Source organism: Dromiciops gliroides, chromosome 1 (genome assembly GCF_019393635.1).
Source record: "Dromiciops gliroides isolate mDroGli1 chromosome 1, mDroGli1.pri, whole genome shotgun sequence".
Taxonomy (NCBI): Eukaryota; Metazoa; Chordata; class Mammalia; order Microbiotheria; family Microbiotheriidae; genus Dromiciops; species Dromiciops gliroides.
Genome location: NC_057861.1, coordinates 521,329,315 through 521,351,182, shown reverse-complemented (window position 1 = coordinate 521,351,182; position 21,868 = coordinate 521,329,315). Strand labels below are relative to the sequence as shown.

The window sequence follows — 21,868 nt, the reverse complement described above, 5'->3', positions numbered from 1 at the left end:
CATTTTGTTAATTTGTACTTTGTTTACTTTCCCCTTCTCTTCCCCTTCCCTTCTCACGTTTCTTTTTTTTGGGGGGGGCGGGGCAATGAAGGTTAAGTGACTTGCCCAGGGTCATACAACTAGTAAGTGTCAAGTGTCTGAGGCTCGATTTGAACTCAGGTCCTCCTGAATCCAGGACTAGTGCTTTATCCACTGAGCCACCTAGCTGCCCTCTCTCTCACCTCTCCTAAGGTTGGAACTTGACTCTAGGAAGAAGCCCATTAAATCATCCTAAAAAACAAAAACAAAATAAAACTCCAATCCCCCCTGAAGTTTTGTTTATAGTCAGTTTAAGATAACCTCTCCAAAGGCAGTTGAGAAGGGAAGGCTCCCTCCTTTTACACACAGACCTTAGGTTTTGACTTATTGTCCTCTTCTAGCCTTCCCTGAATGTTAATTTTTAACTTGATTTCCCCCTCATAAAAGTGTTGCAGGCAAGAAGCATATGATTTGTTTTGGGTTGTCACTGTCCCCATCAGTCTACCCTCTCCCTCTAGTGGTCAACCCAGCTCTGAGATGTCATTTATCTGTCTATCTATCCATCTCATTCATTTATTTATCCATTTATCTATCCATCTATCCATCTGTTTGTCTACCTACCTACCTACCTACCTATCTTGGCTCCTAGCCTTCATCTGAAAGAACCTTTCATATTTCTGTGATTTAAGATGATTTTTGTTAAAAGTTACTTCTGGGGGGGCAGCTAGGTGGTGCAGTGGATAAAGCACTGGCCTTGGGTTCAGGAGTACCTGAGTTCAAATCCAGCTTCAGACACTTGACACTTAACTAGCTATGTGACCCTGGGCAAAAGAAAAAAAAAAGCAACTTTTTGGGGAAAAAAAGAAAGTGATTGCCCATCACCATGAATTAATATAATTTCCATTGTATTAAAAGAAATAGAAGAAACTACTTAGAATTTCTGTCATAATTTCAACACCGGAGAATAAAGTGAAGTTCGTGTTGATCTTTAATATCGTTTACAAAATTTCACAGGGCAGAAAAGTAGTTTGTGTTTTCCCAGTTTTCCTTGGTGTTTTAGCTACTGAATAGTCAAATTTTAGTTCTTTGGTTGTTGATAAGACACTAGTTTAATATATTATCCTTTCCATCCTCCCTCCCACTTAGCATCTCTCTTCTACTCCTGCCTTTTCAGGGCCTTGTAAGGCGACCTCAATAAAAGAAGTTTCAGTAATACTCCTAACATCACCTTTGGAGACTTAATTATTCGTATTGATGGAGTATCTAACACCGTAGCCTCTAGTTTTTTCAACCCCCAGCTACTTAAACAAACTCTATTTATATTGCTTCCCTGATCTATATCACATAAATTAAAGAGAAGACAATGTGAGCAGAGCAAGAGAATAGATGCCAAGCTCCAATGATTGGGTTGACTATTTGTTAGCAATTTTGGTGAAGTTTTTATATGGGGGGAAACATTGGAATTATTGACTAAGATGGTGTTTAGAGAACATGATATTTACCTAATGTGTTGGCTAAGATGGTATTTGGAGATTATGATTTTTACTTCTGTAATATAATATCATTTTGGTTTGCTACCATGAATATTTGCAAATAGCATGTGTGATTTATCTCACATCCCAATTTAGATACATTCCATAGAAAGTAGGATAGGCCGATTCAGCTTTTCTTTACCAAACCCAGGAGTATCATCAGTTCAGGGCTCTGTACTACAAACATCATGTGAATCCTCATAGACAGGAACTCATTCATATTTTGCCTAACAACAGGAGAAGTCAGTAGGCCTTCATAAATCAAGAAAGAAGTCAAAGGAAGTGGCCAATTTACCAGAGGACACAGAGTCGGCTGGCTTCGTTTACCCTTATAATGACTTGCTGGTTTGGGCAGTGTTGATGAAAAGACAGAAGATGGCAATGTTCTTTTGGCAGCATGGAGAGGAGGCTATGGTGAAGGCAGTGGTTGCCTGCAAATTGTACCGGGCCATGGCACAGGAAGCCGAGGAGAGCAACATGCTGGATGGTTCTTCGGAGGAGTTTAACAATTACTCAAAGTAAGAGGTCCCACTTCACCTTACATTAAACTTTGATGTTACTTAGAAGGGTTAGACATTTTTTCTGCCTTTTAGCTTTGAACTCCTAAAATAAGCATTCATACTGATATATGTATATGTACATGTATATGTATATGTGTATGCATATAGGTATATGTAAATGTACAGGTATATGTATATGCAGACATACATATGCATAGCACACATGTACGAATGCATGTAACATATGTATGCATGTGTATGTGTATATGTACATTTAAATGTTTTTGTATTTGTATTCATATTTGTACTTATATTTGTATTTTAAACCTTTTCTTTATTATCAGGGTTTTCTTCAAAGGCTGTATGTTTTGGCTCATTCTTCTCAATGAAGAGGCAATATGGTTTAGTGGAAAGAGCATAGGAGTTTGGAGTCAGAATCTAGACTTTGCCACTAATTAGCTATGTGACTTAGCCTGGTCACTGAAGCCCTGTGGGCTTTAATGTCCTTATCCAAAATTAGTGCGCTATACTAGATGGCCTCTCCAAATTTTTTCAATTTGAACCAACTTTATAATTAGAAATTGGATGGGGCAGCTAGGTGGCACAGTGGATAGAGCACCAGCCCTGGAGTCAGGAGGACCTGAGTTCAAATCTGGCCTCAGACACTTAACACTTACTAGCTGTGTGACCCTGGGCAAGTCACTTAACCCCAATTGCCTCACTAAAAAAAAAAAAAGAAAAAAAAAGAAATTGGAGGCAATCATTCTTAATTCTTAATATAATTCTTAATTATAGATGTGAGAAAATAATATGTTACATTATACAGAATGTTGGAGGAGAATGTTGGTGTGCTGTATGAGGGAAAATTGTTTTATGATCCTTGTCTTCATATCCTTAGGTTGCTATGATGAGGTAAGAAGGAGAGTAATGGATAAAGATTATCCTTAATGGAAACAAATTTATACTTTTGCTCAATGTATGCTAAAGAGTTTATGAGATGGAAGTGCCTCTATGTACTGAGAACAATGGCATGTATAGATATAAACACAAAATCCTAGGGCCGAGGAGGTATTATTAGTTCATCTCCCTACCTTCATGTGGGACCATGATAAACTATTTCAAATAAATAATATATGTAAAATTTTGAAATAGCTTAATGAAAAGTAAATCTACAACTTTCCTCTGTCATCTGTTTCCAGTGTTTAGCAATCTTTTTTGTTTAGGGTCTAAGATAGGGATCCTTGTCCAAATAATTTTTCATGGACCCTTGCTGGGTTGGTCAAGGGGAAGGAGCTGCTACCAATTCCCTTCTTTGGGTCACATGGGTATTTCCATTGTGGAAGGGAATAGAGTCATAAGCATCCCTCCATCTTTTCCTTTTTCTTGCTCATGAGTTTGATCATCAGTATCAAGCTTCACAGAGAAATTTTTCAAGAAAAGCTCTTTCCTTTGAAAAGGTTGACTAATCTCAGCCAAAATGACATTTTTATTTTTATTTATTTATTTTTTTTGGCAGGGCAATGAGGGTTAAGTGACTTGCCCAAGGTCACACAGCTAGTAAGTGTCAAGTGTCTGAGACCAGATTTGAACTCAGGTCCTCCTGAATCCAGGGCCTGTGCTTTATCCACTGCGCCACCTAGTTGCCCTCTAAAACTTCTTAAGGTATAGCTGAAATCTTTTCATTTTGTCCCACATAAATGTGGAGAACAGCTAGTCATGATCTCCTGTATAATAATATCTCACATATGTCAAGACTTTTAAGTCTCTTTCTGCAAACTCTTTAATCCCAGTAAAATTGACCTTTAGGTCTTTCTAAATCTTTAACTCATGTTAGGGCTCTGATTCATGTTTTTCCATGTTCTTTTGTAATAGGGAGTTTGGTCAGCTTGCTCTTGATGTATTGGAAAAGGCATTTAAGCAGAATGAGAGAATGGCCATGAAGCTGTTGACCTATGAATTAAAGAACTGGAGTAATTCCACTTGCTTGAAACTGGCCGTGTCTGTGGGGCTGCGATCTTTTGTTTCTCACACTTGTACTCAGATGTTACTGACTGATATGTGGATGGGACGCCTGAAAATGAGGAAAAACTCATGGCTAAAGGTAATTTTGTATCCCTGTGAAAATCATTATAACAATAATTGTTGTTATATTACCTTAATTTTGTATATTATGTACATCTCACAAAATATTTGTATGTATGTGATCTCATTTGATTCTTATAACAAACAACCCACGGATGTAGGTGTTTCAGATGTTATCCTTATTTAACAAGAAACTGAGGCTCACAAAGGCTAAATGCCTTGAATAAGGTCACAGCTAATAAGTAGCTGTGTAAGTAAGTAGTAAGTCAGGACCCAATTTCAGTACTTAAAAAAAAATTCTCTGCCTCTTTCTCTACATTATTCAGTGTGTTTCTTGTTTTTCTAATCTGTAAAATTCCTGCCCTATATTCCTCAAAGGTATGTTCAAATGTCACAAGTTCGATAGAAGTAAAATCACCATAAAATGCATAAATGGATGAACAAATTTTGCATATGATAGGGTGTTGTTTTTTAAAAATAATCCCGATCTTACTTAATCTTGATCTCACTTTTTTGGTTTTGTTTTATTAACCTGCTAAGCCTCCCTAGGAGGTAAACAACAGAAAACAAAATAAAATTTATAATATTTTCTACTCACTGATTACACTGTATTTTGCCATGGATGAATATATTACAACATTGTCCAAAACCTTACCTTTTCACCCAACTGATCATCTTCAACATCCAGCCCACTATAACTCAAGGCAATTACAGCCTGGAATTTTTAAGGGTAATTTAACCAAGGCTTAATTGCAACTGGCCTTTAACTTTCCATCCTGCCTTAAGCTTTATTGCATGGTTGAAATTAATAAACACGTGTTATTGAGTTCACTGAAAAGGACAAATAATAACCTTTATAATCAACACAACAGCACTTCCCCCACTCTTTCCTTTATCTTCCCTTCCCGTTTCCCTAATTATCTCTTCCTCCTCTTGTTGTTAATTTTCTCCTCCTCCTCCTCCTCCTCCTTCTTCTTCTTCATCATCATCATCAGAATCTCCTCCTCCTTCTTCATCATCAAATGGCTAGCATTTTTATAGCACTTTAAGGGTTACAAAATATTTAAAATACGATCTCAGTTTATCCTCACAACAGCCCTGTGAATTTGGTGCTACTATCCCTCTTTTACAGATAAGGAAACTGAGACTAAGATAAGTGACTTACCCTGGATCATACAGCTAAGGAAGTGTCCAAGACAGAATTCATACCTGTGTTTCTCTAGCTAAGTTTAACACTATCCTCTGTACCACCTGTGGCCTAGGGGCAGGTTTGCCTTATTGTCTCTTTTTGTTGTTGGAAACTGAAGCATTAACAGTAAATGCCTTTTGCTCAGTATCACACAGTGAGTCAGTGATATTAGTCTAGCATGGTAATAATAATAATAGCTTTCATTTATATAATGTTTTAAGATTTCAAATCATTTTATAAATGTGATTTCATTTGATCCTCAAAATAATCCTGGGAGGCAGGTGCTATTGTTCTCATTTTACTGGTGAGAAAATAGAGACAGAAAAAGGTTAAGTGACTAGCCCAAGGTCACACAGTAAGGAAATGTCAGAGACTGGTTTTGAACTTAGGTCTTCCTGCCTTTACTGGGTCACCTAGCTGCTGGTCATCATAGCTAGACCTGTTGAGGAAGTTAAAGTACACTGAAGCATGTTCTTTATTAGCCAATATTTTAGCTAGTTAAATAAATAACTTGCATTCTAGTTCATTAGTGGTTGGACTCTGTGTGTTGAGTCCGAGTTTTGAAATAGCATTATGTTCTCTTGGGTTGTAAAATTCTTAGCTGATGAGGACAAATTGCAGAAAGGTCTCAAAAAATGAGCTTAATTATAAGAAAATAAAGGAAGATATGTATGTAAAAAAAAATCCCATATCATCAGAGTCTATTGGTAAGACAAAGGTCAAAATGACTGGTGACAGCTCAAGGTGCAGTGGGTGACCTTGGCCTTTCTAAATTAAGGTATTTCCTAGGTTTCAGTTTGTCTGAAGCTGTGCCCATTCAGTGACTAAGGGCTAGGTAAGAATTGAGGCCAAGGATGGTCCATTTCCCACCTTAAAGATATCAGTCTAGGAGGGAGGACCCCCAGAGTTTCTGGCTAGAGGAGAAAACAACTGCTATTTATACTCATTCTAAGCCATCAAAACCTAAGCAATGGGCCACAGAGACTTGGGCTAGGCCTATTACTGGCCATTGAAGGAAAGCCAGAATGATTTGGGTTTAGTTGGGAGGATTGGGTTGTTGTTGTTCCTTCATTCCTGAATAGACCGTGTCAGATGTCATGACTTGCAATGAATTGGATTTAAGTGAGGAAGGGTTGTGCAAAGTCACCTACCTTACACTTTCATTCAGAGCCATCTGAGACCAGTGGCAAGATATATATGAGGATGACTGCAGATAGCCCCCAGATGTTTGAGGCAGTAGGGGTTAAGTGACTTGTCCAGGGTCATATAGCTAGTAAGCTGCCCCAACAACAACAACAACAACAACACCAACACCAACAACAACAACAACTGGAGGACTGGAAAAGGCCTCCTGAAGAAGGTGGGACTGAACTGAGACTTGAAAGAAGTCAAGAAAACCCATAAGTGGATGTGAAAGGGTATTGCTTCCCAGGCCTGAGGAAAAGACACTGCTGAGGGACAGAGAGGAGATAGGGTATTATGTTCAGAGAAGTCCTTTAAACCCAAATCTCTCTGGATTTTCATCAAACGACCAATAATTGGCCCAGCCCAAGCACCTGTGTCTCCTTGTTTAGGTTTTGATGGCTTCAAATGAGCATAAATAGTTGTTTTCAGGTCTGGCCAAAAATTCTGAGGTTCTTCTTCCAGATTATTGTCTTTGGGATGGTAAATTTGGCCATCTTTTTCTTGACCCTTAGTCATTGAATGGAATGCCAGTCATCTTGATTTTTTTTCTTGCCACTGGATTCTGATGATTCTGGAGGAGAGAGCAGAGGCTGATGACTTTGCACAGCTCTGCTTCACTCATTTGGTCTTTTTTTGAGAATGAAGGATAAACAACAACAATGATTCATATCATAATTATAAGATGAGAGGCTCAGAACTAGTCCTGGAAAATAAATTTTTGAGTTATTGTAGACTGTTCTCTGAAGACATTGGCCAAATGACCATCTGTGGCCCCCAAACCCACACAGCATCAGGAAGAGAATAAAAAATAAAATCATGGTATGTCTACGGGTAGAATATTACATGTTGCTCTATTTTCTACATCCAAAAAAACCCCACAAACAAATTGTAGGAGAATTAGAGAAATTCTTGCATGGAAAGTCAGATTGGGAAAAAAAAAAGTTATTCCTCTGCCCTCAAGAAGCATATGTTTTTCTTTTTTTCTTTTTGTTTCTCCACCAAATTCCAGAATAACCTTGGAAATCTTTACCCTGAGTTTTTTTTTTTTTTGATTTGATCTTGTCTCCCAGGCACTGTAAGCACTTTGACCCTGAAGGACAGTGACCAACAATATACAAGGCAAAGAAAGAGGCTCCTCAGTTGGGTAGGAGATTTCAGAAGTAATCTGGTTTTTGTTCTGAAATTGGATCTCATAAAAGATGAAAAGAAAAGAGTTCTTTTAAAAGTCCATTTAGAAACAATGTGATAATTGGACAAGTTTTAGGGCCTTGATGAGCCTGTTTCTCTACCTAGAATTCAGGGATAACATTTGCACGACCTTATTTATAGGGTGCTGTTGTGTGTCTGTAAACTAGAAAGTGCTGTAGAAATGTGAGCTAATGATAAGTAGCATGTATGTAGTAATTTGAGATTTTAAAAATACCATATATGTATGTATGTATATGTACATATATAAAAAACCTCTTTTGATCCTTATTGTTGAAAATTAATATAGTTTTTATCTTCCTGTCTCCTACAAACAGAATTAATAAACAGATCAGAAAAATTAATCTCATAATATTTCCTACTATTTGTTTCCATACCTGTCCTCCTAAAAAAACCAGATCAGAGAACATAAGTCTCCTACCAAAATCAGATCAGAGAACATGGCTAAAAACCAGATCAGAGACAGACAGAAACAAAACATAATACAAATTTAATTTGTCCCAAGAAGTACTATAACATGATCATGTTGGAGACCCTTCCCAAAAGGACTCAGGGACTCCGTTTTTCTAAAGGTATATAAGGGTTTTTTGCTCACAGGTTACAGAATAACTTCATTAGCATGATACAAAACAACCCAAAGCAAATACTGTAACAAGAATGGATGTAACAGAGACATCATGATAAGATTACAGGATTCCAAAAAAGGGTTTGGCAAGGATGAGGACGCCAAGATGTCCCCATAAGATAGGGACTTGGCTATCCTTAGGGAAAAGAAGTCACCAGGTAGGGTCTTTATCAGCTCACGATCTGGGTTCAGTTTGGAGTTCAGTTGAAGGGCAATTTACTCCTACTAACCTAGGGTTTCATAAAAAATGCTTCTGGATATTAAGGCACCTCCATCAAATCCAGGTGATCCATACATTCATATTAACATTATGGATCGCCATTTAATAGATGAAGCCCAGAATGATTGTGACTTGTCCAAGGTCACATATCTAGTAAGTACCTGACTTGAACTCAGATCTTCCTGAATAAAATTCCAGTGGTCTAACTGCTATACCATCTAATCAGCTCATATAATATGCTGTTGGTGTTTTATTAATTTCTGCTTTGTTTTCTTTTAAAGGTCATCATAAGTATTCTTTTACCCCCCACCATATTGATGTTAGAATTCAAAAGCAAGGCAGAAATGTCCCATGTTCCCCAGTCACAGGACTCTCAGTTTACTTGGCATCATGGCGACCAGAGTTCCAGTAGTACTAAAGAAAATGTCTCAGTGGTAAGTATGGTGTATGGAAGTGAATTGAATTCTCACAAGATTGTTGTTCTTCCCCCCCCTTCTCCCTTCATCCGCAGTAATCCCCAGTAAACTCTATTTTATGACTTAAGGTCCTTCAGAACTCTTATTAACCAAAACTCAGCTTTGGCTGAGGGATTATTTATATTCCTAATAATGATCCTGAGGCATGGAAAGAGGTTGAAATGCCTTCTAAATCTTGAATTACATTGAGTGTAACAATAGTTTTGTGTCTCCCATTCTGTCCCAGCCAGGATTCTACCTGCAAGTTTGTAGTAGTCTGAATATTGTACAGGGTGGGCCAAAAGTCACAAATATTTACATCATATACAGCATATATAGGAAATGAATTTACATTATGTGTGAAAAATCAAATCTTGTGAATGGTGAAAAAAAATCATTAATGGGGAATCTCCATGTTTCTGGAACATTTGATTATAGAATCATAGATTCATTCTTTTTTTTTTTTATAAGTGAGGCAATTGGGGTTAAGTGACCTGCTCAGGGTCACACAGCTAGTAAGTGTCAAGTGTCTGAGGCCGGATTTGAACTCAGGTCCTCCTGAATCCAAGGCCAGTGCTCTATCCACTGCACCACCTAGCTGCCCCCTAGATTCATTCTTTTTGTTGGTGTAGTATTCTGTTGTCAAATGTTCCAGAAATATGGAGATTTATTATTTTTTTTCAGGGCAATGAGGGTTAAGTGACTTGCCCAGGGTCACACAACTAGTAAGTGTCAAGTGTCTGAGGCTGGATTTGAACTCAGGTCCTCCTGAATCCAGGGCCAGGGCTTTATCCACTGCACCACCTAGCTGCCCCCATGTGCTTATATTTTTAAAAAATTTACTGATGTAAACATTGAAGCCATTGCTTCTGAATTTCTCATTGCTTGCTCCCTGGAGAGTCCCCCTCCCCCTCCCTTCCCAGGGCAGTGAGGGTTAATGTCAAGTGTCTGAGGCCTTATTTGAACTCAGGTCCTCCTGAATCCAGGGCCAGTGCTTTGTGCACTGCGCCACCTAGCTGCCCCTCTTCCCTGGAGAGTTTTTACAAATGAAGGAGACACATTTTAGCTAGCTCCTAAGAGTTTTCTGAAGAATTCTAGACACACTTATTCCTTGTGGTTCTAGGCTAGTAAAGTCAATAAAGACTGAGATTTTTTATAGGCTCTATCATTATTTGTAGTAGAAGATTGATGCAATTTAGTAAAACAGTAAAGGAGAATTGGTATTTACCTTCCTTGTAATCAGTCCTTCAAATACGGGAATCACTCTTTGCTTCTGAAACATTCCACATAGATTTATGCTTATTTTGTACTTAATGTCCCTTGTGCTTCACACAGTAAAAGGATTTATTGAAATGAACACCAAAGGAAGCTATTTCTGGGTATCTAATATCCCTCAAAATGTATTTGCATTTTCTTACAAGTGCTAAGCAAATAGTATTTTCTGAGGGTATGTACGGGAAACTACAGGGAAGCCTCTCAAAAGCCATTTCTTTCTCAAAAAGGAAAAACCATTGACAGGTATGAGGATTAGATCCTTCCACTAAGTGGTCTGTCTCTCAGGACTCTGAGGCCCAGAGTTGCTCAGAATGGCAATTAAACTTGCTTGCACAGATAATAGTTTTATTTTCTATTTAAAAATTAAAAAAAATTTTTTTTTATTGCAGGGCAATGAGGGTTAAGTGACTTGCCCAGGGTTACACAGCTGGTAATTGTCAAGTGTCTGAGGCAGAATCTGAGCTCAGGTCATCCTGAATCCAGGGCCCGCGCTTTATCCACTGTGCCACCTAGCTGACCCCCAGGATTTAAATCTTGACTCTGATACTTAGTACCTGTGTGATGTTAGACCAGTTACTAATTTGGAGTCTCAGTATCCTTATCTGTAAAATGAAGGGATTGGATTATGTGGCTTTGAGGTCTCTTTTACCTTTAAATCTATGATTCTGTTAACTTGGACAGCTAAACCTGTCCAGTCCTGCCTTCTTAAACAGATTTCTTGTTCTTTTCCTTCCCCTTGGATTGGGATTTGAATTCCAAAATTGTATTCATGAATATTTTGGGGGTATATTTATGTAGTACTTCCAAGATTAATTATAAAGCACATTTCTTACAACAACTCTATGAAGTAGGTAGTGAAAATGTTATTCACTCCATTTTATAGATAAGGAGACAGAGATTTAGGGATTAAGTGACTTGTTCATATTCAGTTGCTAGAGTTGGCACTTCAACTCTGGACTGTTTCTCATGGTCCAGTTTTTTCCCCCCTACTATAGTTATGCACTCTTTATCATGGCAGTTTACTTCTGGGAATTCAGCATTCTTTTCAGGGATAACATCAGTTAGTATTGGATTCTCTCTACAAAACTGCCACAATAACCAAGGGCAATTCAGATCTGATGGAATGCTACTGTACAAAACATAATACACACAAGAAGTAATTTAATGAGAAACTCATTACCACCACTACCTGCTGAGCTCTTCTTAAGTGGTATTTATGCCATTAAGATCTCAGGAAGTCACTGATTTTCTAGGCTATTCCAACTGTATTCTGGCTCCAACCTAACGAATTCTTCTGACTGTAGGCCTAGTTCGGGACTTAATGTATCAAAGGAAGTGGATGATTTAACAATAATTTACAGTTATTGAGGAAATACAGATCGCTCATCTGAATAGTCTAGGTCACAAAATCATCTTTCTTGAGGTCAGTTATTAAATGATTAAAGCAAAGGCAGAGGTTGTCCTTTTGTCCTGAAAAAGTGGCTGATTTTCAGCTTTGAGGGATATTTTTGTGATTCCTTTGAAGAGATAGAATGGCTTATTGGTCTAAGTAGAAAGAACTCCTAAGAAGTAATAAATATATGCTTTGTGATGATGGGGGGGAGGGAGGAGAGAGAGAGAGAGAGAGAGAGAGAGAGAGTCAGAGTCACTGACATGAATAATTCCATTTCTTGAGATGAATAATGCCATTTTAGAATGTCTCCATTTCAAGTGGAAATGGGGAGTCCCATCTAACCCTTTTGTTTTGCATCCTTTTATCCCAGTATTTGTTTAAGAACAACCAAGATTTAGAGTCCATCCTGACTCATACTTCTAAGCCTAATAAAAAGACAGGGGATTAGCTGATCTGTTTCTCCTCCCTTGAAACTCAATAAACTACCCTCAAGGTCAGTGGCTTACCAGTTGAGAATCCAGGCTAATAGTCTTTTAGGTATGCTATAAGTATTTGTGGGAAATGGATCATATTGAGAAGCCCTCTTGTCCCATAAAGAAATACCTCTTTGTATGCTATTTGATAACTTCTCCTGGTCTGGGTTTATGAATTAAATAGAATGTATCAAAAAACTGAGTGCAGTTCTAAGCCATTAAAGCTTAAAACTACATTAAGACTTTTGGGATACCATGTATCCAGATTAAAATCTATTAGTCGCTTGTATTCTAAATTTTGATTCCCCCCCCCCCCCATACTGTGCACCTGCCCTGTGACAGTGAAGAAGACATTAAAGTATTCTGTGGATTATTTTTCTCATTTGTATATTAGAGATAATAAAGGACATAGTTCTGTAAAGCAAAAAGAGGCAGCTTGACATAGTGGATTGAGAGCTGGCTCTTATATTCTGTCCCTGATACATATTAGTTATGCCACCATGAGCAAGTGATTTAACCTCTCAGTGCCCGAGGTAATTTTTTTTTTTTGTGTGAGGCAATTGGGATTAAGTGACTTGCCCAGGGTCACACAGCTAGTAAGTGTTAAGTGTCTGAGGCCGGATTTGAACCCAGGTACTCCTGACTCCAGGGCTGGTGCTCTATCCACTGCGCCACCTAGCTGCCCCACCCCAAGGTAATTTATAAGACTAAAAATTAGAGTTGCTGTCTGTTTTGGTGGAGGAGTTTACACAGAAGAAGTTCTATCTATAAACTCCCAGTTCCAGACAAAAATAGTTTTTAATGCACAGTTTCCTTCTCTTACCAAGTTGTGAACTTGTAATTTAACTGATATAGGATGCTGCCCCTTCCATGAACATGAATCAATAACTTTTCCATAATTTAGAAGCCTAAAGAGTTACTGAGTACACTGAAAGAATAAATTACCTGCCTTGGGTTATACAGCTAGTATGTAATAAAGGTGGGACTTGAACAAGATTTCCTGACTCCAAGAATATCTCTATTCCCTCTGTCACACTGCCTCTCTTTTGAGGTTGTTTTTGTTTGTCCTTCATTCTCAAAGAGGACCAATGACATCAGGAAGGTGATGTTTTGACTTGAAAATGAATTGGACTTATCATGGAGACAGTGGATTCATTAATTGGTTGGTTTCCAGAATAACAAATTTCCTTTTCAGGATGTTTCTTGTCGCAGGATATTCAGTGGAATGATATGTTTCCTAAGAACAAAATACATTTCTCATATATATATATATATTTTTTTTCTCTTTCACTCTCTCTCTCTCTCTCTCTCTCTCTCTCTCTCTCTCTCTCTTTAAACCCCCAGAAGGATTATGATTTTGAAAAGGGATCTGATGAGAAGCCTGATGATAATCAGAACTTTGCCTCACATCGTGGTCCCCAAAGCCTTCCTGGGACCAGAAAAGTCTACGAATTCTACAATGCTCCAATCGTCAAGTTCTGGTTTTACACGGTTGGTCTCTGCTCCTACAGTAGTAACCAATGATTATAGAAATGCTAGTAACAGCTTTGCTGACTTTTTTTTCCCTTTAAGAAGAAAAGAATGTGCCAACAAGGGGAGGAAGCCCTTTGAGTGTTTGAAATGATGGTGCAGAGGATGGTGATAAATGTAGGGAAGTAGGCGAAAGAAAGGGATAAAACTCTCAGAAATGAAAATATAAGTTTGCTTTCTTATGAGATTTTAGGAACTCCTTGTTTATATCCCATGGTATTGTACCCTATGGATGACCTAAAAGAATTTATGGTTCTTGGAATGCAATATTTTCTCAGTGACTTTTTCAGAGAATCATGTTAGATTAGAGTTGTTGGGACCTAAATTGTAGTGGTAGTAGAAAGAACTCTGGACTGGATCCACAGGCCTGGTTATGGTAGCTGCATGGCTATATGGATAGAGTGCTGGGCGTGAAGTCAGGAAGACCAGAAGTCAAATTCAGCCTCAGACACTTCCTGTATGTGTGATCATGAGGAAATCTCTTAATCTTTGTCTGCCTTAGTTTCTTCAGCTGTCAAACAGAGATAATAATAGCGCCATCCTGACAGGGTTGTTGTGAGGCTTAAATGGAATAATATTTGTAAAACATTTAGCACAGTGCCCCACACTTAGTAATTGCTTAATAATTGTTTTTTCCTCTTCCTTCTCCTCTGTGGTACTACATTAATTCTGTGACGGTGGCAATGTCACTAAGCTTTTCAGATTTTTGGTTTCCTAACTATAAAGGAAGGCTGAAATCAAGGATTTCTAAGGACCCTTCAGCTTCTAAGGGTTTAGGATTCCAAGTCTATGGAAAGAACTTTAAGAATAGCTAAAGTATGTATATGTCTTCATATTTTTTTCCATGAAAAATCAGCATTTGTGTATACTACTTCTTGAAATTTTAATTTCTTCTCCATGTATAGAAGTAAAATATAAATTCTAATTCTTTCTTTTTTTTTTTTTAAAAGAAATAGGAAGGGTAAAAGTATTTTTAAAAAGTCAAACTTTCAATGAAAAGATACAGTTTTATTTTGGATGGTGGAAATAGAAATTTTGTAATCTACAGTATGCACAGAACCTTTTTCTAATTTACCTAGTTTTCTGAATCATTGAGAAGGTGGTATGCCATAGTGGTTAGGGGGGCTTGCGTCCTCATCAGGAGGTCTGGGCTTCAAGTGACAGCTGTGCTCCATACTGGCTGTTTGACCATAGACCAGTCACTTAATCTCTCTGGGGCCCATGGTAACTCTCTAAAAATTTTAAGTTATTGAGAGGTTGCTGATATGCAATGGAAGAACAAGTTCCTCAATGATCAAGGTATGGCTAAGCAATAAAAATAAAGTAATGAAATGCTTTTCCTAATAATCACAACAGAACTTGTACATGCCCAATGAGTACTCTTCCTTTCCTAGTAGTGAATCATGAGAAGGACCTACAGTTACTCCAGTGGTTCAGACATTGCAGCTGGTTGGTATCTTTGGAACATATCCTTTGGAGCTAATTTATGAGCCACATACAAAAGCTCTCAGTCTGCTTGTTGTAGAAAACTATCCCATGTAGCTTGTTCACTCCTCCTATTGAAAAAAGGAATGAATGAACAAGCAATTTATTTATTTAGTTAGTTTGTTTTTTTGGGAGGCAATTGGGGTTAAGTGACTTGCCCAGGGTCACACAGCTAGTATATGTTAAGTGTCCGAGGTCGGATTTGAACTCAGGTCCTCCTGAATCCAGGGCCGGTGCTCTATCCACTGCCCCACCTAGCTGCCCCTAAACAAGCATTTCAAAATGACTACTTCCAAATAGCTTTTTGTTGTATCAAAAAATGAAATTTACCCTCAGAGGATCAAGGTTTGCTACTACTGAGAGTATTCAAGATTATCCATTCAGCTTTGAGGGTAATTCCCAAAGAGGGTTCAGGCATGAGAATTTCCTTGGGATAAGGAGATAACCTTCCAGTGTGAGTCCTTTGAAAGATAATACTCTTTTTTTCTGGGTGAGCTTGGACATGTTTACTCTAAAAATCTGAATGAATAATAGTGATATCTAACATATAGCATTTATTATGTGCTTTTCAATTATTATCTCATTTGTTCACACAACAATGCTGGGAGGTAGGTTTTGATATTATCATTGTTTTTCAAAAAATTAATTAATTAATTAATTTTTTGCAGGGCAATGGGGGTTAAGTGACTTACCCAGGGTCACACAGCTAGTAAGCGTCAAGTGTCTGAGGCCGAATTTGAACTCAGGAACTCCTGAATCCAGGGCCAGTGCTTTATCCACTGCGCCACCTAGCTGCCCCCTATTATTGTTTTTTCAAGTAATGAAATAATATTTTACTTGTTTTCAGTTTCCTCATTTGCAAAATGAGGGAGTTGGATTAGATATTTTTTAAAATTTCCTTCAGTTCTAATATTCTATAAAATGTTTCTAAAACGATCTTCCAAGAGGATTTTAAAAATAAAGAAAAACAAGCTGGGTAGAAATATTTACCTCTGTATGTTTTTATATGTAAATGTATATACATATATATTTGTTAATTTTCAAATATATTGACACCATATAGTTTGAAAATAAACTACAAAGATCAAAAAATTTCTAAAAGTGCTGCCCAGAAGAGTCAATCTTTTTCTTTGAATAAGACTTAGCATTTCTTTCAGGTGAATTTCCTATGGGCTCCCTCTTGGCCTTGTTTCTTACGTTCTCTGACACAAGGATCAGGAGTCAGTAGACCAGCTTGTCTCATCCATTCTACTTCATTTTCAGTAACAAAATTACATAATGTGTTTGTCATAACTAAACGAATTGCTTCTGCTTGTGCAGATCTCCCTCCACCTGAGACTGTGCAATCCATGTCATGCTTTCCAAGTCAGTCAAGGAAATGAAATAGGAACATCAGTTGTTCTCTGTCCTATGTTACTGGAAAGTAAAGCAAATAATCTATTCCATTCACTTTTTTGGGGGGGGGTGGGGCAGTGAGGGTCACGCAGCTAGTAAATGTCAAGTGTTTGAGGCCAGATTTGAACTCAGGCCCTCCTGAATCCAGGGCCACCTCGCTGCCCCATATGTATTCTTCTTCAGTGCTACCTCATGGCAATGTCAATAACCTTTTAAGCAGCTGAATGAACTGCATATGATCTTGAGGAGAAAAGGGGTAGGTTTTATTATTAATCCCCATTTTACAGCTGAAGAAACTGAGGCAAAAAAGAGGTTAAATGACTTGCACAAGCTCACACAGCTAGTAAATGTCTGAGCCTGGATTTGAATTGAGGTCTTCTTAACCACAGGCCCAGAGCTGTTCTTTCCTGATACCTAGCTGCTAATGAATGAATGAATGAATAGAAAATATATATCAAGTACCTACCAAGCACTGTGCTACTAATACAAAATTGAACCAGTCTACACCCTATAGATCTTCCATTCTATAACAGGAGGAGACAGCACACATGGGAGTGGCATCCGGGGAGGAATATTTTGATCTAGAAAGTTAGAGGGATGGTAAGTAGAGCTGTAGAAAAGTAGATTGGTATACCCTTTCCAAGGGGGGAGGAAGAACGGGAAGAAAGGAAGAGAAGGGGAAGAAAGAGATCCACTTGTGGTGGCACTATGGAAGCTAGTGAGGAGGTAGATGAGGAGTGAGATGCTGTTATTTTATAATCATACCTTGTCTGCCATGGAAACATTGTATATTGTTTGAAAAAATACATTTTACATGTGGACTTGTTTAGACACATCTCAGAATATAAGGAAGGATCAGATTTGGAAAGAAAACTATATTGACATCTCTGCAATGTTTATAAAACAGGGAATATACTAACTTTAGAAAGCAATCCTAGTTAGTAAGGTGTTACTTGGGGATTAAAAAAATAAAGGGTGGAAAGGAGACTAATTGTAAACACATACTTAAGTAAAGTACATAGTCAGGGGAAATGTGTGTAGTGGGTAGGGAACTGGATTTGGAGGTAGGAAGACCTTGCCTCTGTGCAAACCCAGGTAAAAGTCACTTAAACTTTCAATGTCTCTGTTTCCTCATCTGTAAAATGACGGATGGATTTGCTGTCTTCTATAGGACCTTCCAGTTCTAAATCAATGATACCAATTCAATAAATGTTTTAATCTTCTGATTCCAGTAATTTAAATAATTGACTTTAAAAATAAGAATAAATAATTTTAAGAAGGATGTTTCAAAAGCCATGCAAAACAGGCAGCCACAATCAGAATAGCTTGGTAGAATAGATAGCTAAGAGGGACTGCAACACTTCTGACTTGTAAATATTATGGTAAGAATACCTATGATAGGCGCAGCTGGGTGGTGCAGTGGATAGTGCACTGGCCCTGGAGTCAGGAGTACCTGAGTTCAAATTCGACCTCAGACACTTGACATTTACTATCTGTGTGACCCTGGGCAAGTCACTTAAACCCAATTGCCTCACCCAAAAAACAAAAACAAAAACCAACCCCCCCCTCAAAAAACCCCCCCAAAACTAAGAATACCTATGATTAACACCTATCATGCTTATATATTTCATTTTTTGCAACTTCTTTGTTTGGTCTAGTGTCTAGAATATATGCATCTGAAGGTGGTGGTGATGGTATTTGGACCTCAAAGAAAGGCTCAGGAGCACTGTATATTACTCATCGATGCTGTTTGTTTTTGAGGAAGCCGATGGTGACTGCTACTTAGCTCAACTCCTGCCCCTCAGTGCTACTTCCTAGGTTACCCATGGGACTTCCACTGAGACATCGAAGTCTGTAAGGGGTGTGGTGGGATGGGGAGAAGCTAAAGTGTTTTGAACCTTATCTTGAGTTACTGTCTTTATCCAAAACCCAAGATCCTCCAGTTGCACCATGTTCAACATATGAATTTTAATATTTTAATATTAAGGAACTGATAAAACAGCAGATGAATTTGCTAGAAGACCCTAGAGGGGAACTTAAAGTAATATACTAGATTTAACTCTCTTCCCTTCAGTTTTTAAGTGAATACCTCTGATAGTCATATAGGACTTTGAAGGTTTGCAAAACACTCTGCTTAATTTATCTCACTTAGTATTATTAGCTTTTGGTTATTTAGGATCAGAATGAAGCATATTGGCTTGCCACTTAGCAGAAGATAGTTGTTTACATTTATTTGTTTTGTTTTTAATTGATGGGATAAAACAAACAATTCCATAATAGTACAATAAAAAGATGATTGCACGTGAACTTCAAATCTATTATTTGCACCTTGCTACTCATTTTATTATTTTTCCCCATTTATTTATTTATCAATTCATCTATCTATCCATTCATTCACCCATTTATCTATCTACCTATTTATTCATTCACCCATTTATCTACCTATGTATTTATTCATTCATTCATCCATCCATCCATTTATTTATTTATTTATTCATTTATCTATCTATCTATCTATCTATCTATCTATCTATCTATCTATCTATCTATCTATCTATCTATCTATCTACCTATCATCTATCTGTCTGTCTGTCTGTCTATCTATCTATCTAATCTATCTAAGTTTTGAGTTCCAAATTCTATCCCTCTCTCATTTCCTCCCTCCTGACCCTCTCTCCCCCCCCCCCCATCTATTTAGATGTTAAAAGACTCATCTGGTAAGTATTGGAGGAGGAACTTGAACCCAGATTTCCTGACTCCAAGTAAGACCTTCTCTTCTTCCTCTTTCATTTGTGTTTCTTTACCAAGTTGCCCATTTGTGTTTTTGTTCTTGTTTTGTTTTTTAGTGAGGCAATTGGGGTTAAGTGACTTGCCCAGGGTCACACAGCTAGTAAGTGTTAAGTGTCTGAGGCCGGATTTGAACTCAGGTACTCCTGACTCCAGGGCCAGTGCTCTATCCACTGTGCCACCTAGCTGCCCCCTCCCATTTGTGTTTTTAAATATGAAATGATTCTTGATTCTAATGTTATTTTAAGGTGTTCCAGTTTGGTCTGCTTTTAAAATTATATTACTAGCTCACTGATCCCTGTGGTATGTGTATCTCTCCTTCACAGATGGCATACTTGGCATTTCTCATGCTCTTCACGTATACCGTATTGGTGGAGATGCAGCCTCAGCCCACAGTGCAAGAGTGGCTTGTTATTATCTACATTTTTACCAATGCCATTGAGAAAGTCAGGGAGGTGAGTTCTTAACATTTTACCCTTTTTTTTATAAATCCTTGTTTTGGTGGAAGAAACTAACCCATTTTAAAGGAAAATGGAATTTACATACATACTCATGGATATATGTATGTATATATACATATATGTATATGTGTATATCTACTTATTTATATAGGAAGGGAGCACCTACTATAGAATAGGCATTGTGCTAAGCACTTTTAGAAATATTATCTCATTTGGTCTTTACAATAACCCTTTGAGGTAGGTACTATCATTATCCCTGTTTTACAATTGAGGAAACTGAGGCAAACAGAGGTTAAGTGGGTGGCCCAAGGACACATGGCCCTTAGTAGTTGAACAGATTTGAACTCAAGTCTTCTTTTTTCTAAGTCCATCACTCAGTTCATTGTGTTACCTAGCTGCCCCATTAATGAAATAAAGGGGTGGCATTCAAAGTGCTCATTTTGATTTCTTTTAATTTTTAAATTTAATTAAAAAAATTTTTTTTACATTACCAAAATTTCCCCCAGTATCTTTCCCTATCTCTCTCTAGAGATCCATTTAATTTTAACAAATAATATTTCAAAAACAAAAAAAGAAAAAATCAGCAAAACTGATCAATACATTAAAAAAGGCTGAAAATATGTGCAGTGGAAGCACCCCCATGAATGTCCCATTTCTGTCAAGGAATGGGATGTAGGTGTCTTCTCAGTCTGATTTCTATCCTGTGGTGGCTACTATATGATGGGTAGCTTATTGGGGAGGAATCACTGACAATAAAACTCCCTCATCTTTATCAGGTTGTTCCAGCTCCTTACTATTCTTAGGGAATTCTAAGGCCATTGTCTTCTAAAGAAATTCCTTATTATCTTTCCCATTCTTGGTCTTTGGGGCATGGGGAGGAAGATTGCTTTTTTCATTTGACATCAATGAACTACTAATAAATCTGCTTACCATTTGTGACTGCTTAGACATATTCCCTTTGATGGTATCAGGTAATTGTTACAGCCTACCATTACCTGACATATATTTGCCTCTTATCTGTTTCATCTCATATATATGAGTACTGCTGAAGTGGCAAAAGTTATGTAGATTTCCAAAGATTACACCACCCACCTTGCTGATGGAAACAAAAAATCCCCCCAAGGCACTTTTTATAGAAACAAAATAAATATTGCTTTTTAGTTTTCAACTTGTTTTTAAAAAATTATTTTCAGTTCCAAATTCTCTCTCTCCCTCTACTCCTCCCGCACCCATTGAGAAGGCTAAAATACAATATGCATTATCTGTGTGAAATCATGCAAAATATATTTCCATATTAGCCATTCAACTTGCCCTTAAAAAAATGGTGTTTTCTCCATGCTTACAACATCTAATTACCATCAGACATAATTATGACCTGTACTCTTAACAGGTTTTGGTGAACATATGTTTCTAGGTCTTAAATGTCACATGGAGTTATTTTCATTTATTTCTTCCTTTAGATATCTTGTTCAGTATTACTAAGTAAATGTATTTTTAATATCATAGATATTGCCTGTTATTGGCTATACTGGAACTTACGATCTCTTTTGGGAAATAAGACAGAGAGAGATCATGTCTATGCTGGCTTCTTAGAGACTTTGGGGAAGATTACTTTATTATAGTCTCATTTCACCATTTGTTAGACATTATATTATTCAGGTAAAATTTCATGGTGAATATCATTATAACAAAGGGTTTGTTACAATAATGAAGCTCATTCTGCAGAGCAGCAGATGGCCTATAATAGTGTACGCTTGATTTGGTTATAATAAATGATCAATTATAATAACCTAGTATGGCAGATGCATTTTTTAGTATTTTTTCTTGTGAGAGTCCTGATCTATAATGAAAGTCATTGATTGCTTGTGGTTTACTGATTATTTCCTGTTTGCTAATTCACTATGAAAATTAAATTAAAATTTATGCTATAGCATCAGTATTAAAAGTTGAACACTTTTGAAGGCTTTTAGAAACTGGTGAAGAAGAAGTGAGCAGAACCACAAGACCAATTTATACAATAACTTCAACACTGGAAAGACAAACAGCTTTGAAAGTTG

General features: G+C 37.5%; 1 protein-coding gene across 1 annotated transcript in view; it reads left to right on the top strand.

Annotated features, from left to right (window-relative positions):
* Window positions 1-21,868, top strand: part of TRPM6 (transient receptor potential cation channel subfamily M member 6) — a 253,994-nt gene that overhangs the window by 148,159 nt on the left and 83,967 nt on the right. The window contains exons 16-20 of the mRNA XM_043976597.1: window positions 1,788-2,068; window positions 3,923-4,151; window positions 8,839-8,991; window positions 13,498-13,644; window positions 19,677-19,805. Of these exons, the coding sequence (XP_043832532.1) occupies window positions 1,788-2,068; window positions 3,923-4,151; window positions 8,839-8,991; window positions 13,498-13,644; window positions 19,677-19,805 (939 nt within the window). The remainder of the gene's footprint in view (window positions 1-1,787; window positions 2,069-3,922; window positions 4,152-8,838; window positions 8,992-13,497; window positions 13,645-19,676; window positions 19,806-21,868) is intronic.